Below are 15,800 nucleotides of genomic sequence, written 5' to 3'. Positions count from 1 at the left end.
TCAGAACAAGTAGGGTCCAGCAGCCAGTACCCAGAGGGCAGTCGTTTCTGTTAGCCTTCCGGTATTGTGCTCGCAATTGTTTGGATGGGCAAGCCTAGCAGGAAGCAGCCATTCAAAGCCCCTGTAGATGAAGGCACGGAGCCCACCTGTCGCCATCGGCCCAGGTCAAACATGGCAGGGGTTCCACTAGGGGTCTTATTCCTTTGCTTTCCCTGCTGTGGCTTTCTAGGAAGAAGTAGGCTCAGTGTCCACACGAAGCCAAGCCTAATGGTGGTTAGGGCATCGCTCCGGGAACCAGACTGAGTTCTCTTCCCTGCTCTCAGCTCTTCCTCTCTGAAACCAGGACAATAGCTGTTCGTGCTCACCGACAGAAAAAAGCACTCGGGATAGTGTTTGACAACTGGGAAGCCATTGATGATACTGACCACTGTTAATAGAGTATATGCCTAGAGCCAAGTCCTACTACACTGTCCATACCCAAAACACAGACATTTATACAGGCGAAACCAGGTCAGGCAGCCTTAGTGACCAACCCATCTCTGAGGAGAAAACACTACTTCCAGAATTTGTAAGGGGTCCTCATGCTATGAGTACCTAGATCTGATTTGTTTATTAGTTTATTCATTATTAATTTTTTTATGAGGCAGGATTTTGCTCTGTAGCCCAGGCTGGTCTCAAACTCATGATCTTCTTGCTTCGCCTCCTGCGTTCAGAGATTACCGCTGTACCTGGCTCCTGATAGACTTTAATCCTTCTCTTTATTTATTTCCTAGGAGAGGGTAACTGGGGGATTAAGCCTCTACCATTCAGCCAGGTCCCCACCCGACCCCTCTTCTCATGTTTTGATAAGTCGTTGAGGTTCGTCTTTAGTTTATTTTGTACGTCAGGATAGCCTTCAGCTCCCTATCTTCCTGCCTCAGCTTCCAGTGCTGGTGTCAAAGGCCTGTGCTACCAGCCCTGGCTCCTGAATGAGTCTTGAATTTTTCTTTCCGTATCTGCCCCATGCTGGGATCTCTGAATGTGGCCTTACTCAAGGTCTGTGTCAGTTCCTGCCACCTGGAGTAGGGCCCCTCCGAGGCCGCTGAAGCCCAGAGTGAGCTCTGCTCCTTCCCCCACAGGAGGGAAGGCAGCTGATGGCAGAGAAGCCCCAGTTCACGGATGTGGTGTCAGGAAGGCTGGAAGCCTTGCACAAGCTCTGGGATGAGCTGCAGACCACCACAAAGGCGAAGACAGAGCAACTCTCCGCTGCCCGGAGCTCTGACCTGCGCTTGCAAACCCACGCCGACCTTAGCAAATGGATCAGCGCCATGGAGGACCAGCTGCGATCCGACGACCTGGGCAAGGATCTGACCACTGTCAACCGGATGTTGGCTAAGTTGAAGGCATGTGAGCAGGCTGTGTACACTCGGAGTGTTGGAGTAGAAGGGGTCTTAGGGAGCCAACCCGAAACCTTAAAGTGCCTCGTGATTCAGAAGCCTTCTCCTACCCCTTCTCAATGGTAGGACAGGAACCTAGTTTTTACTAGGCTCATGAGAAAGACAGGAGAGAAGACTGAGGAGGAGCATCCAGGGAACCTTCTTGGGGGAGGCCGCACTTTACATGGGTCTTAAGGATGGGTGGAAGATGGGCAGGGCTGGAGGCGCACCCTCCAGGTATCACTGACAGCACTGACACCATTTCTTGTTTCCCAGCGAGTGGAGGAACAAGTGAATTTGCGGAAGGAGGAGCTGGAGGAACTTTTTGCAGAGGCACCCCCGCTGGGAGCAGAGGCAGGAGACACTGACATGAGCATCGAAAAGAGGTTCCTAGACCTTCTAGAACCTCTGGGGAGGAGGAAGAAGCAGCTGGAATTATCCAAAGCCAAGCTACAGATCAGCCGGGACTTAGAGGATGAGACGGTGCGTGGGCTGCAGCCTCTCTACCCCCAGGACTGAGGTGCCAGCTGCCACGGGGGTAGCTGGCTGCTGCCCAGAGCAATCTTGGCAGCAGATGACTGATCATCTTGCCCCTTATCTCGTAGGGCTGCTCTAGAGATTGCATTAAATAGAAAATCAGGGCAGGTACTTTGTGAGTGGGAACTTACAAGTCACTCATTAGTACTGATGGGGAGACTCTGGGAACAAGCTTCCGCTTTGGGATCAGGAACAGGTTATTTGGAACCTTAGTTTGACATACCTGTCTGGAAAATGGGGGCAAAATCCGAGGGGGTGCCGGGAAGAATCAGGCAGCACCTCGTCTGGCTCTCTGTGGGTGTCCGGGAAAGGATGGTTGTCTGTGATTATTATCAGCAATCCCCCTGCCTTCTGGTCTCTGCAGCTCTGGGTGGAAGAGAGGCTGCCGTTGGCTCAGTCAGCTGACTATGGCACTAATCTGCAAACCGTGCAGCTGTTCATGAAGAAGAACCAGGTGAGTCTCACCTCACCAGCGCATCTGCCCCTGCTTGGTCCAGCCTGGCCCCAGGGGCTCTGGCCTAGCGGTGATGTGCAAACGACTGCTGGCAGCAGATTATTGCTCCTGATGGCAGCTTTTCAGTCTCCTAAATTCATGTTTCGATGCAGAAAGGGCTTTCGTGGCTGCAGTGAGGCTGAACCTCATGCTACTTAGGGACTCGGAACTACCAGACTCTACCAAGCTCAAATGAGTACCTGGCTTGGGGTGGGGTGGAGGGTTTGGAGGAGGTGTCCAGCATGCTGTCATAGTCCTATTTTTGGAGGCCACCAGCAGCACAGCATTCCCTTGTCCTCTTCTGGGGCTAAGCTTGGCTTATGCAATGTCCTTCGGGCATATAGATCCTGTTCCTCCAGACACATGACCATCCCTGTGAGGCTCAGCCCCATTAGAAAGCCACTGAGTTTGGACTCCGAGTCCCAGAAGCAAGCATCTACTGAACACTCCTTTAGAACGGATTAGGTACTTGTGGCTGGAATCCCAAAACTAGCAGATATGGAGCACTTTTCTTGTCAAGGCTGCAGAGGGAGCCCGAGTCCTCGGAAAGTCAGTGGTGGGGCTGCAGTGGTTTCCTGCCCGGCCTGGGCCTGGCCTCAGGCCTTTCCCTAGAAATCAAGATTCTGAGTGTGAAACACAGTAACACTTCAGCGGGGCCGTGCTTGTGCATATCGTCATTCATGTAAGCTTTAAGTGCTGGAAGTCAGTGCTATGCCCACTCCCTGCCCTTGCTCCTGCCTTCAAAATGTTTTAAAGGCTTGGAGGGAATTGTCAAGATGGAGGAGGTACGAGGAACCCAAGAGAACATACTATCCCTAGAAAGCTTTTTGACCCCCAGAAAGGGGATCAAGTATCAGGACCCCTTGAAGAAAAGGCAACCCAGTCACTAGAGTGGGAGGGAAAGGCCCAAACAAGAAATACGGACATGCAGTTCAGATCTGAGCTGTAGGGATGGAGACAAACACGAGCTGAAGCATCCCACAAGGGGACAAGCCATCCGCGTGTTCTTTCACCTGGAACAAAGACGCTGACATAAGATGGCGGTTGCAGCTTCTGAAGTTGTTTTCCTTTCCTCTATAACAGGCACGTAAAATCAGACTCTGGGGTATACATAGTCAGGAGCATGGGTTTGGCCCGTGAGTGTAGCTTACATGGTAGAGCCTTGCCTGCCATGCCCAAAGCCATGGGCCAGATCCACATACACTGGGCACATGGTGAGCACCTGTAGCTCCCGTTTCTGGGCATGGTGGAGGCAGAAGGATCACAAGTTCAAGGCCAGCCCAGAGCTACAAAAGACCCTACTTCAAAAAGGGTAGTGGTAGGGTTGAGGGGGGGCATACTTGAGGGAGGGATGGATCGCCCGTTAAGAGCACTTAATTGCTCTTCTAAAATTCTAAGTTCAGTTCCCAGCACTTCCATCAGACAACTTACAACTGTCTGTAACTCCCATTCAAGGGGCTCTAGTGCCCCCTTCTGGCCTCCATGGGTACCTGCATACATGCAGCATACACTCAGACACATAAGTAGAAAGATAAGTTAATAAATACGTCCTTTTTAAAGATTTATTTATTATATATAAGTATACTGTAAGTAAAGTGTCTTCAGACACACCAGAAGAGGGCATCGGATCCCGTTACAAATGGTTGTGAGCCATCATGTGGCTGCTGGGATTTAAACTCAGGTCCTCTGGAAGAGCTGCCAGTGCCCTTAACCACTGAGCCATCTCTCCAGCCACGCTAAAAGTCTTCTTAAAAACACCAAGACTTTGGAATCTGCTACAGCTGCGTTCGCTGCCCTGCGCCAGCTGCCCGGGACTTGTCTGGGAAGAACACCTTTGGCGTGTGTACGTGGAGTGCTTAGCATCCTGCCACGAGTAGTATTAAGGCTATCACTTGCTCTCTGACCGGACGGGGAGAGGGTCTCCTGCTGTGGGCCCAGCCTCCTCTTCAGTGGCAAGGCTCTGCCTCTGAGTCCTTCCTCTGGCCACAGACCCTGCAGAATGAGATCCTAGGCCACGCACCACGGGTGGAGGATGTGCTACATCGAGGGCAGGAGCTAGTGAAGGCGGCCGAGATCGACTGCCAAGACATCGAGGAGCGCCTGGGGCATCTGCAGAGCTCGTGGGACACGCTGCGGGAGGCGGCAGCTGGCCGGCTGCAGCGCCTGCGGGATGCTCACGAGGCACAGCAGTACTACCTGGATGCGGGCGAGGCTGAAGCGTGGATCAGCGAGCAGGAGCTCTACGTGTTCTCTGATGAACCCCCTAAGGTACCCTGGGGCAGTCTGCGAGCCGGCTGAGCAGATAGGCAGAGCTGGGGTGGGCAAGCTCTTGGAGAGCCTGGAAATCGGGTGTGTGAGAAGGTAAGGGCAAGGTACGGGTGTGTGAGGAGCCCACAGAATCCTGCTCTTCCATGATACCTCCTGAGGGCATCCCACCTCATTAAGAGTATCCCTGCAGTTTTCTGACTTGCCACTAGGGGGTGTCCCACGCAAAGGCGCTTCATATTCTATTGTGGCCCTGCTGTGAGATGGAGTGACAAAGGACATGAGGGGATCTCTCAGGACTTCAGTGACTCTATCATTCCCTTGGAAAACCCACTTTGGGGAACTGGAGAGGAATAGGTTACCTCCTCCAGGCCAGCTAATGCTGGACCTAGGAAGTTTTCCTGGGGACAGACTTTTGGAGTTGGGCTTGAAAAGAAACAAACTAAGACTGAGAGAGGGGCTGGGGACAGCTCTTCTAGGAGGTGGGAGCAGGAGGGGAAGTCTGTGGCTTTCCCTCTCAGCCTGGCTCCCCAGAGCTTAGTCATAACTTTTCAAAGAAAGGAGTGTGGTGGGGAAGGGCTCTGGTGCTCACCGCTGCCTGCTGCCTCACAGGACGAAGAGGGCGCCATCGTGATGCTCAAGCGGCACCTGCGGCAGCAGCGCACAGTGGAGGAATACGGAAGGAATATCAAACAGCTGGCTGGCCGCGCCCAGAGCCTGCTGTCTGCAGGCCACCCGGAGGGGTACGTGTGCCTCCTGGGCTGGCATGTTTCCCCAGAACTAGAGGTTTCTAGACTACCGTTGTCCCTGCTCTGTCTTGCTCCTTGGGTTGTGTCAAGAAGTCCTACAAGACAGGCCACCGAGACTGCGCTTGTATGAAGGTCAGCGTCAGAATGTCCCTGGGGAGCTGAGAACGCCAGTCTTTCCGAGAGTTACCCTGCACTGAGGGATCCTGAAGACCAAATCTGGCTTTGGTTTTGGTTTTTTGAGACAGGGTTTCTCCATGTAGCCCTGGCTGCCCTGCAGCTCTCTATAGACTACACAGTCCTCTAACTCAAAGAAACCCACCTGCCCCTGCCTCCTAATGGCTGGGATTAAAGCCACGCACTACCACCACCTGGTATTTTATTTTATTTTATTTTATTTTATTTTATTTTAATGGTTCCAAAAAAGAACTTCAGGACCTTGAGGTAGGAGTCAGGTGGATATTGGCCAGACTTCAGACTTCACAGGCTGCTCCCGCCATGACTCTGTCCTCAACCACCATTTAGCTGCCACACACACACACACACACACACACACACACACACACACACACACACACTCTCTCTCTCTCTCTCTCTCTCTCTCTCTCTCTCTCTCTCTATTTGGCCATCCCACACATCTCCCTGGGAACCCCAAGAACTGAGTCTCTGGTTCTGTCCTTTTCTGGAGAGCTAATTGGGGTCACTCCTGCTGAAGGACGGTGAAGAAGATTCACCCTTTGTGCTTGACTGTGACCTCCCCAGAGAGGCCCCATGTCGGGACAGAACTCCAGCACAGTCCCGTCACCAGAGGCATCACGGCCCGAGGGGAGCAGGGATTCCTTTTCTCCCCAATTCTTTTCCTGGAAAAACCCCTGTAATTTCTGGGGCCAGCTACTCCGGGTTCTTCTGTTTTGTCTTGGTTAGTTTCGTTGTAAGAAAGATGGCGCCTGTGACCTCACACCTGCTAGGCAAGCGCTCTACCACTGAGCTAAATCCTCAACCCCCTTGCTCTGGGCCTTGATCCCCTTCCTTGAATTTGGATTCCAGGGAGCAGATCATCAGACTTCAGGGGCAAGTGGATAAGCAGTATGCCGGGCTGAAGGACATGGCTGAGGAGCGGAGGCGGAAGCTAGAGAACATGTACCACCTGTTCCAGCTGAAGAGAGAGGCTGACGACTTGGAGCAGTGGATTACGGAGAAAGAGATGGTGGCCTCATCCCAAGAAATGGGGCAGGACTTTGACCACGTGACTGTGAGTACCCACAGCGTTTACTTTCGTTATCTTCCTCTAAGACAGTAGTCACAGGCGACTGTCACTCCAGGCCCGTATGACTCCCCTGCCAGCTGGGAGAAATGTCACCAAGATGTAGTCACACAAGTGGAGAATAGCTGAAAGACAGTCTGCCCTGGAGAAAGTGACGGCCACAGTGACAACCTGGCCAAGGGACCCCTAACCGCATTCTATCTACCCCGCATCCAGATGCTCCGTGACAAGTTCCGAGACTTTGCCCGGGAGACCGGGGCTATCGGGCAGGAGCGAGTAGACAATGTGAATTCTATCATTGAGCGTCTCATCGATGCGGGCCACAGCGAGGCAGCCACCATTGCAGAGTGGAAGGATGGGCTGAATGACATGTGGGCAGATCTGCTGGAGCTCATTGACACCCGCATGCAGCTGCTGGCTGCCTCCTACGACCTGCACCGCTATTTCTACACCGGCACCGAGATCCTGGGCCTCATAGATGAGAAGCACAGAGAGTTGCCAGAGGACGTGGGGCTGGACGCCAGCACAGCTGAGTCCTTCCACCGGGTCCACACTGCCTTCGAGCGGGAGCTCCACCTCCTGGGTGTGCAGGTACCGTCCACCCACTTCCTGCCTGCAACCACCCTCCCCCGGTGTTGGTGTCGGAGCCCCACTTGGCTCCTAAGGGGGAACCTCTAGACTGGGAATCAGATTTTTCTTCCTTAGACAGCCAATAGCTCAGGACAGAGAGCACAGCTGCTCTCAGACTCTTGTTAGCTTCAGGAGTAGTTCTTCAAGCTATAGTTTCCTGGCTGTGTATAGCTTACCAGCTAACACAGAGTGCTCTTTCAGTACTGGGTATTAGTTTAAGGGACGTGTGTAGTTGCTGGATCTTCCCAGGTATCTCTAGGCACTCACAGTAGGTTTGCAGATGAGGACAGTATAGTGTAGAGTGTTGCCTAGGGTAAGTAGAGAGAAGGTGGAGCCACAACCCAGGCCGCAGGGGCCTGGCTCTAGGCCTCTCAGGCTTAGTTAGCTACCAGATAGGTCTGTCTGCCTTTCATGAGATGCTAGAGTCTCTAAAATCTACTTAACCCCACGCCCCTCTGATCACTGGAGCATGCCCTGAGGGACCCCTGCAGACTCTCTGGATTCCTCAGAGCTCACTGGCAGGATCAGTGAGGGACGCCAGCTGCCAGAGGCTCCCTTGGCTTCCAGTGGAGTGGGGAGAGTTAGACTGGCAGTACAGCCCACTCCACGGGGTTCAGGGAGAGAACACTGAGGTAGATTGGACCCCTTAGTTCATCTTAGGGATCTGTCCTCCAACTGAAGGTGGCACCTGGTATTGTAACTGTCATATCTGGGGTGTCAGAGCTACTGAGACAGGTAGAGCTCCATTGAGGTGACAGGAGTGAGGCATCATTGTCCCTGAGTTGGCCCCAGTCAAAGGGTTTGGTATAGGCCCATCCCGGAAGAGGCAGCATGCAGAGTGATTAAGACCAGGGACCTGGGTATATCGTTCCAACCGCAGTTGTTCCATTGGTTAAGGGGAGGAACCCGTGCCTTGGTTCCCCATCGCAGAAACAGATATAATCATATGTCTTTGATAGACGGCAGTAAAGATGAAGAGAGTTAATTACGTTTCTAGGGCTGTGCTCAGGTCAGTAGTTACTCAGTACTGCACTCCTGAGGAGGCCAAAAGGACTGGAGACCCTTTCACTCTCAAACCCCGGGCCAGAGCCCAGCACACGCCCTGAGCAGGCAGAGGTGCCCTGGGGAGGACTCAAGAGACAGACGGCCTTCCAGCCTTACACCTCATCACAGGTGCAGCAGTTCCAGGACGTGGCCACCCGACTGCAGACAGCGTATGCTGGGGAGAAGGCAGATGCTATCCAGAGCAAGGAGCAGGAGGTGTCCGCGGCCTGGCAGGCACTGCTGGACGCGTGTGCTGGGCGCCGAGCTCAGCTGGTAGACACGGCAGACAAGTTCCGCTTCTTCAGCATGGTGCGAGACCTCCTCTCCTGGATGGAGAGCATCATCCGGCAGATCGAGACCCAGGAGAGACCCAGGTGAGGGGCGTCCTCGGGGATGCTCTAGTGCGTCCTAGGAGAGCCGAGGCTCCTCCAGGGGAGTGATCCCAGACTGCCCAGTGCATGGAAATCCCTGAGGGGTACCAGAGACCTGATCTGGGTTCAGGTGGAAACAGTGGTTCATCTTCTACTGAGAGAACCGACTGAAAGTGATAGGGTGAGGGTGTCGATCACTGTGAATCTCCAAGGGAACCATGTCCACTATTGTCAGTGAAGGTACATGTGTCATATATCTGGGTAGGCTCGAGGCCTCTCTTCTCCAGCACTAGATGATCCTATGCCTAAAACTAACTGTAAAGTTGACTGTCTGTAAGAGGCAGAGTCCGGCTCTCAGCATTTGAAACCCAGCGGGGCTGGACCTCTACCTCAGCAAGTGTTGGTGACCTGTCTCTGTCCCTCTGCCCCAAGGCACTTTGACACTTTATTGAGATATAATTCACGTGCTCTCCTTGTCCTTCTTAAAGTGTATCATCTGTGGTATTCATATACTTCCCCTGATCCAATCATTCCCTCCCAATCTAAGTTAGTATATTTCATCATTACCACACATACACACACGAAAAAAGTTCTGGTCTACCTGTGGCAGCACAGGTCTTTAATCCCAGCACTCAAGAAGCAGAGGCAGGCAGGTCTCTGTTAGTTCAAAGCCAGCCTGGTCTACAGAGCAAATTCAAGGAAAGTCAGGGCTACACAGAGAAACCCTGCCTGGGGGGAAAAACAAAACAAAAACAAACCATTGCCATGCACAGCACTCTCCGTGCTCGCTGCCTCTGGGTCCTGAGCAACTGTTTTTGTAACTCCCTGTCTACTGACCTGTCTCTCCGTTTTGTATAAACAGCGTCGCACAGTGTATTGTCTCCCGTAATTGGTTTCTTTCCCTCAGCCTGTTTCAAAGATTTCATCCACATAGCGTGATTCAGTAATTCATTCCTTTTTATTGTCCAGTAATATTCCCAGATTTTTTTAGGGTCCCTGTTCTCCTTGCTGACCCACTGACCAGTGAAGACGCTAACATGTTAGTGTTACTGCTGGGGCTGGGACAGAGAGGAATTCCTGGCTATCCAGAGAGAAGAAAGGATAGAGACAAGACTCCTCAAGGCAGGTCTAAGTGGCCCGATTCTGTCTCTCAAACTGCCTGTCTGCCCTGGCCGTCCTGTCCCCAGGGATGTCTCCTCGGTGGAATTGCTCTTGAAGTATCACCAGGGCATCAAGGCAGAGATCAATACCAGGGCCAAGAACTTCAGCACCTGCCTAGAACTTGGGGAGTCCCTGCTACAGAGGCAACACCAGGCCTCAGACGAGGTGAGTCTCTCCATGTCACTGTGCCGCCCAGCCTGGCTGGCCAAGCAGCTTCAGGGAACAGGGAGGAGAAGATACATCCAAGGAGCTGAGGTGCCTACAAGCCAGAAGTCGGAGGCACCTCAAGCCCATCCCCTGCCTTAAGGAGGTGGGTGCTCCCTAAAGGAGAGGAGGCTCACGCCTGCCCGGCACCCACATGTGCCTGCCTGTCCTTTGGAGTTGTTGACTCCACTTCTCAGGTGAGACACCTAAAGGTACCTCAGAAAGATGAAGGTAGCAGAGTGAAGACTTGAATCCAGGACCGTGTGACCCCACTTGCTCTTTGCAGCCGTCTAGGACTGCTGCAGACATCAGGGAGCATCACCATAGCCTGGGCTTCTCCCCTTTCCTCTCCACAGATCCGGGAGAAATTACAGCAAGTGATATCCAGGAGGCAGGAAATGAATGACAAGTGGGAGGCCCGCTCTGACAGGCTCCACATGCGTGAGTATAGCTCAGGGCTGGGGAACCTGAGGGCAGGGCCTAGCAGACCCCTACTAGAAGTACAAGGTACCACACCATGCGTAGAAGAAACTTCATGGCAGTACTCAGTGAGGAAGCTCTGGGCCACTGGCCTGAGGCAGGAGGTCTGTACAGATGAGTGTTCCACCCTCTTACCCCTGCCCACTCTCCTCCTCATCCTCTCCCGCCCTCCTGTGCCCAGCTTGGTTCCCATGTGGAGTTGTGGGTTGGGAGAGGTCAGGGAAGTTCTAGTTTCTCCTGAGTGTCTGGCCTTCAGGTTATTGTGTGGAGGTCAGGAGCTCTGTCCTCCAGCAGCCTGAGGCTGAGGCAAGAGGAAGAATATCTTACCTCAGGTAAGCTGTGAGCAAGGTTAAAGCCAGGACCAGCGAGTCTCCATGCTTGTTTGTGAGCTAGATAAGGGAAAGAATTTGAGGCAGGGGATTGCTTCCTAAAGCAAGGCAATATAAGTGAAGTTGGTTGCTTTAAAAATATGAGTCCTGCTGTGCATGGTGGCATACACCATTAATTTGGCACTTAGGAAGTGGAGGAGAGAGGACTGAGAGTCTGAGGCGGCTAGCCTGTGCTAAACTCTGAGGCCTGTCTCAAAGGCTAAGGGGTATTGATGAAGCCCAATGATAGAGTACCTAGCATGAACAGAGGCCTGAGTTTGATACCCAGCATGGCACAAATAAAAGTAAAACAGTATACATTTATAAAATTGGACATATATATGTAAGTAAATGTATATACATGTAAGACTTTGTTTATGTAACCATTGCTAGAGGCGGGTGGATTATACATGTAAAGTTTTGTGTAGCTGTGGAACCATTGGTAGAGATGGGGTGGTTCTCTAGTGTGGGGTGAAGTGGCTTTCGGCAGAAACTCACAGCGGAAAAAGGCACTCATATAGTTGAGGGATACCTGGATGCTGACTGGCCCTTGGGCCTTGTGGGTGGGTTCGTGGCTTGTTCTCGTGGCAGTGCTGGAGGTGTGCCAGTTCTCGAGGGACGCTTCTGTGGCCGAGGCATGGCTGATTGCCCAGGAGCCCTACCTGGCCAGCCGGGACTTTGGACATACGGTGGACAGCGTGGAGAAGCTCATCAAGAGGCACGAGGCTTTTGAGAAGTCCACAGCCAGCTGGGCAGAGCGCTTCGCTGCCCTGGAGAAGCCCACCACGGTAAGCTGAGGCCGTCTGGGGGACAAGAGGGCCGCAGCTATTGGAAGGGTGTGGTGCTAACTCTCACGTCATGTTCTCAGGCTGGTAAGAGGGCGGACGGGTACAGGAGACATTAAAGACAGACGATGTGACTCAAACATTTGGTGTATTACGGTGCAGGGCCAAGCTTAGGTCATCTGAGAGTTAGCTCCTCTATGTGGCTCTGACCCCTGACCTTTTCCTCCCCAGCTTGAGCTTAAGGAACGCCAGACTCCAGACAGACCCACAGAGGAACCTGGGTGAGTGTCAGCCCTGCATCCCATGTACAGGAGCCAAGCATGTTGTAAAGGGTGATTGGGGAGGAGGGAAAGGAAGCCGCTAATCAACACCTGTCCTGTGAACAAAAGAACCTTTGGCCTCTCCTGGGTGCCCTGTCAGCACAACCCAGAATGTACAGAGCTCTGTTGCACCAGACACAGAAGCCTGAAGCCCAATACAGGAAGGAAGGGTTAGCTAACAGTGCCTGTTGCTAAGTCAACCTTTCCCTTCGGAACTCCCAGACGCTGCCCTTAGACTGCCTCATATGGAATTCATCCATTTCTGACGTGTCTGAGCACCTCTGGGAAGGAGAGCCAACGATTATGTCCTGTGCACGTTCTGTGCTCCCAGTGGGTGGAAAGCCAGGAAGAGCCAGGCCTTGAAGAGAGGCACCTGTCGCTAAAGAGAGATTGTGTCTCCTTTAGGCCTCAAGAGGAGGAGGGCGAGACAGCTGGCGAGGCTCCCCAGGTCCACCATGCGGCCACCGAGAGAACATCCCCGGTCAGTTTCATGTCCCGCTTGTCTAGCTCCTGGGAGTCACTGCTGCCAGAGCCTGCTCACCCCTTCTAGGCTCAGCCAGGGCAGAAGGAAGGCGAGGACAGAGGGCAGGGCGTGCTTCCTGGTCCCTACCCTCATCCTGCCCACAGGCCACTCTAGGAGCCTCCTTCAGATTCATCTACTTTTTCTACTTAGATTTTAATTCTTAAATAATTCCGCTCCTTCCAACCCAGAAGCCAGCCCACCAACATGACTCTACAAGTTTGGTTTTCTCTAGTTTAATAAATTCTATGGGATAAATACATCACCATCAGCACAGGGGAAACACTTTACTCGGAGTTGGTTCCATTGGGTACACGGTCTCTCTTCCCACTACCCTCACACCTCGTCCTTAGCACAGTGCCCTCTCTTTATACATGCTGGCACGTATATTTCCACAAGCATCTGAATCGACAGACTGCCTCGTGCTGCCCAAGCCACCCACAGACACCTCATGCAGCAAAGTGTAGATTTCCACCATCCCTCTATGGCTGTTGGTCATAGAGTTTGACTATAGAGATGGTTCTAAGGCAAGATTAGACGTGAGGGTGAAGGAGATCCCCCGAGTTTTAGTACTGTGAGGAAGCCCCCAGTTTATAGACTAGAACAGCAAACCTTATCTGAGGGGTTTAAAGAAAAAGCCTCTAGAGACCTGGGACGTACAGCCATGGGGCCGTACCTGGAGCAGGGTCCTTTGGGTCCCGAGAGTCTGTTCAGGGAGCCTGGACAGCTGTGACTCAGATTGGGGAGATGCTATTAGGACTAGCCGGTGAGAAGAACGCGGTCTGCATGTGGTTCGCACCACTGCATGAATCCCTGTGGCATGTGGCTTTGGGTACCAGAAGCAGCAGAGAACTTCATGTACTCCCTCTGTCTCAGAGCCCAGGTGAGTGGAGTAACCTGAGTAGGGATTTAGGACTAGCATCCTTGGTGGGAATTTATGCTACATCAGCTACCCCAAGAAAGATGCACACCCCTCCCTCTGCAGAATCCCTGCACACGCGCATGCGCGCGCGCGCGCGCGCGCACACACACACACACACACACACACACACACACACACACACACACACACACACACACAGGTTTCTTCGGTGCCGTTTTCTGAGCTGTACCGACCCATCATGCTCAGCAGAGGGTACTGTTGGGCTCTGCTGGAAGACCTTTCTCAGAAGATCCTGCTGCCTACCCATCCCGGCTGTGGTAGACTGTCTTCCAGCTCCCTTTCCCAGCACCAACTCCCCTGAGCCCGTCCCTAACCCCACTCCCACCAGAGGGAGAGAGAACTCCAGGGCCTATGGACTGTGAACAGGGCTGGAGCTGTCCCTGCCTCCTGCCTCCACCCGCGCTTCTGCCCTGCATCCCTGTGTGTCTGCATGCCGTGGTGTCCCCGGTGTGCGGGCTTCATGACCACCTGAGCATCTCGACACCATTGTCTGTCGTGTACGTGTACGTTTGTGCAAATGGAACTACATGCGCCCCTGAGCCACCTCCATCCAACACTTGAATATCAACTGGGTTGGGAGGAATAAAATTTGCTTAAATCCGAGTGTTTCTCTGGGGGAGGAGTGAGCCCCTATGGGAGATCCTTGCTGAGCAGCCAGCCACTCACCAGATTGGAAAAGCAGCCCATGTCTGTACCAGAAAGCAACCAGATGGCTAATCAAATGAACACCAGGCCCAGGGCCTCCTGGAGACAACCTTCTTCCTGCTGCAGCTTCTTCCCAAGCCTTAAAGATGCAGGGGGGAGGACGTAACTCCAAATCACCTTTGATGTGAGAAAGAGGATGGAGCCCATGCAGACAGAAAGCCCAACCTCGTTTTGGAGAGGTCCTCCTAAGCTCACTGCAGCCCCCTTTGACTGCCCTTGACAGCCTCTTCCCATCTCAGGAAGGTTCAGTTGTCTGCTGCGCCTTCTCATGGATTGGCCGGGGTGCTGTGGCTCTCCTGTCTGTGCAGTCTGGTGTCGGGTCCTGTAGTATAGACACATGCCACATCGCTTCTTGTAAAAGCCCTTACTAATGCATGTCGCTTCCTGCTGGAGTTACGAATGGGAGTGGACCAAGCACCCTTCCCCTGCCTGCATAGTGCATCCCACAGGCAGCACCCTGTGGGCCTTGATCCAACCTTCCCCTTCCCGTGTGTGCACATGCAATGACTGAGCTGCCAAACCATCACTGTGCAATGCCACTACTGCCCCTGCCTCTGCATGTTAGAGGGCATCCGGTAAAAATCAGTCACTTCCCACAGGTAAGTGTGAGGCCAAGCCAGAGAGACAAGGCATCACAAGAAGCAACACTCGGAAAGAAGTCGGAGTGTTTGGGGTCTGGTCTCTGGTTCTGTTTAACTTGTGTGGCTTTGGAACCTCCCCATCCCATCCCCAAGTCTCTTGCCTTATAACGGTCTTTCCGTAGGGCTACAGAAAGTCCACATTCCCATGTGTCAGTGATGCAGCCTTTCAAGGGAAAAGCTGGGGGAAATGACTTTCCTGTTTTCCTCCCTCCTGCTCCTAACTCTGAGACCCCCAGCAGATACTGTGAAGCAGGATGGGGAAGGAGAGGGGACAGCCTAGGGCATTTGGCCATGTCCCTGTGTGAGGGAAGAGCTGAGGTCAAACCTGCATAGTGCCAGCAGTGGGGCCCTGGGGGGTCCTGATTGTTTCTTTGTGCCTTCAGCCAGAGTGTAACTCGAGAGGACGTTCTGACAAGGGGCCGGCACCCTCTCTGCCTTATGTGCCTTCCCTTCCCCCTGGGAAAGGGTCTCTGGGCTCCCCTAAGTGTTCTTCATCGCCCAGGCCTTGCTGACTCAGACTCCCCAGTGTCTTATTTGTGGGAAGGTGTTTTCTCCTAGGAGGGAGGAGCTTGAGCTCTCATGGTGTTAAAGACTGGGAGCTCCCTCCAAGCTCAAGACCTCTTCCCACACACTGCTGTTTCAGGGTCCCTGCAGGGGTGCTGGGATTACAGGAGTGACACCCCTTAAAGACATGGATGCTGAGTGGGGGTTGGGGGGCACTGTAACAAGAAACAATCTCAGTTTGGAACCAACATACCCTTCCTGACTCCAGGTCCCCAGGCTAGACCTGGTGTGCAGTGCAGGGGGACCCTGGGAACAAGACTACTCCAAACGGTATCCGAGTGGGTGCTCTTCATGGTCAGCCTTGAGCAGGAACAGTCTTACTCAAGGATGGTTCACAGACACTG

The 15,800-nt window shown here is 53.2% G+C and overlaps 1 protein-coding gene across 1 annotated transcript in view; it reads left to right on the top strand.

Annotated features, from left to right (window-relative positions):
- Sptb (spectrin beta, erythrocytic) overlaps positions 1-15,800 on the top strand; it is a 126,660-nt gene that overhangs the window by 96,300 nt on the left and 14,560 nt on the right. Inside the window, exons 20-32 of the mRNA XM_032907973.1 lie at positions 1,119-1,382; positions 1,692-1,898; positions 2,317-2,406; positions 4,435-4,713; positions 5,323-5,453; positions 6,504-6,708; positions 6,937-7,311; positions 8,524-8,768; positions 9,953-10,091; positions 10,487-10,571; positions 11,570-11,766; positions 11,995-12,044; positions 12,489-12,564. Of these exons, the coding sequence (XP_032763864.1) occupies positions 1,119-1,382; positions 1,692-1,898; positions 2,317-2,406; positions 4,435-4,713; positions 5,323-5,453; positions 6,504-6,708; positions 6,937-7,311; positions 8,524-8,768; positions 9,953-10,091; positions 10,487-10,571; positions 11,570-11,766; positions 11,995-12,044; positions 12,489-12,564 (2,343 nt within the window). The remainder of the gene's footprint in view (positions 1-1,118; positions 1,383-1,691; positions 1,899-2,316; positions 2,407-4,434; positions 4,714-5,322; positions 5,454-6,503; positions 6,709-6,936; positions 7,312-8,523; positions 8,769-9,952; positions 10,092-10,486; positions 10,572-11,569; positions 11,767-11,994; positions 12,045-12,488; positions 12,565-15,800) is intronic.

Source organism: Rattus rattus, chromosome 7 (assembly GCF_011064425.1).
Source record: "Rattus rattus isolate New Zealand chromosome 7, Rrattus_CSIRO_v1, whole genome shotgun sequence".
Classification (NCBI taxonomy): Eukaryota; Metazoa; Chordata; class Mammalia; order Rodentia; family Muridae; genus Rattus; species Rattus rattus.
The sequence above is the reverse complement of the archived record's forward strand: the minus strand, read 5'-3'. Positions and strand labels throughout refer to the sequence as shown.